General features: G+C 51.8%; 1 protein-coding gene across 1 annotated transcript; it reads right to left on the bottom strand.

The window, feature by feature from the left end:
- Window positions 1-36: 36 nt before the first annotated feature.
- On the bottom strand, window positions 37-1,001 carry LOC119429989 (alpha-1,3-mannosyl-glycoprotein 2-beta-N-acetylglucosaminyltransferase; the record flags this gene model as incomplete). The annotated part of the gene is made up of 1 exon (XM_037697452.1): window positions 37-1,001. A coding segment is annotated over one exon (699 nt), but the record flags the coding sequence as incomplete, so codon positions are not given.
- Between the last annotated feature and the right edge of the window lie 383 nt (window positions 1,002-1,384).

Here is a 1,384-nt window from a genome sequence, read left to right as displayed (position 1 = left end):
TTATCTGTGCTTTTTGTTTTTCTTTCCTGCTGGGAGTGGTCACAGACCAGAAGCTCCCAATGATTTAAACTAAACAGAAAAAAAGGCAAATTAGGTCGTTGCATTGAATGTGCCCTGCATGGTATAAAAATAGAGCTCTGGTGAACTGCAGCGGGTTTGATGCCGTGTCGACGCGGTGAGAAAGCGTTTTGGGCTGAAGACCTGAGTAGTGTTGGCAGTCATCGACGACGACGGAAACATCTTCATCTTTGGTCTGGAAAGTTTACTCGAATGAGGTTCTGAGATAAGGCCGCTGTGGGTCATCAGCTCCAGCTGGGATCGTATTGGGCCCAGCCTGGAGGCGGGGCTAAGTAGATCCTCCGCCCCCGGGATGAGAAACTGACGATCCCTCTGTATCCCGTCCTCGGCACGCCGGACTTCAAGTCGTCCATGATCCCCAGGTTCCTGGCCAACATTTTGAAACTGTCCTTAGTGGAGTACTGAAGGCGGAACGGACCGGTTCCCTTCAGCTGACCCTGCTTCACAGCTTCGTACGTGACCACAGGAGCAGCGTACACCTCCTTCTCAAAGTTCTCCCTGTAGGCCTCCTCCTTCAGGTAACCCAGGTCCAGTTTGGTAAAAGGCACGAACTTGGAGTTGAGCTTGATGTAGCGCAGGTACTTGTCGTAGAACTGACCCAGGCTCACGCCCTGCCGGCCGAACGTCAACGTCCGGGAGATCTCTGGCCGGACGCAGGCTCGGCCCCGCCGCTGCTCCGGCTGTCGCATCCAGTCGTCCCAGAACGAAGCGGGCCACTTCGGCTCCAGCTCCTCCCACAGCTCCCTGAGGAGCATCCACCCCAGGCCGGGAAAGAAGTCCGTCCGGTAGAGCAGATCCGCCCTGCCAGGATCCACGTAGCCGTCCCGCCCGTTGTCGTTCCAGGCTGACACGCACCACAGACTGGGGTCGGATTTCAGAACCGGCAGCAGGGCCTGGAAATACTCAAAGAAGTCTGGAGCCACCTGGAGGTGAAAACAAAGAGATTTAAAAAGCTTATTGTGGTTCTGGTTGGATTCAGAATGAGGAAAGTGCTTAAACAGAGCTATACAACTGGCGGCCCGTGGGCCACTTCCGGCCCACAGGTGACTTCAGTCCGGCACCAATGATTTCATAAAAACATTATATGTTTTTTTTTTTGTTTTTTTTTTTTGTTTTTTTTTTTTTTGGGGGGCGGGGGGGGGTGTGTCTGGGTTTGGTTTATTGCATTTATGATTCAATGCAATAAAATAAACTTAAAAGGTAACAGATCATTGTAATACTTGGTTTATTTACATGTCATGACTTTAACTGCTGGATGTCCGGCCCCTGAGCTGCCTTTCAGAAACTGTGCAAACAAAACAGCCCC

Source organism: Nematolebias whitei, unplaced genomic scaffold, assembly GCF_014905685.2.
Source record: "Nematolebias whitei isolate Nwh7 unplaced genomic scaffold, NemWhi1 Nwh_scaf_14027, whole genome shotgun sequence".
NCBI lineage: Eukaryota > Metazoa > Chordata > Actinopteri > Cyprinodontiformes > Rivulidae > Nematolebias > Nematolebias whitei.
The sequence above is the reverse complement of the archived record's forward strand: the minus strand, read 5'-3'. Positions and strand labels throughout refer to the sequence as shown.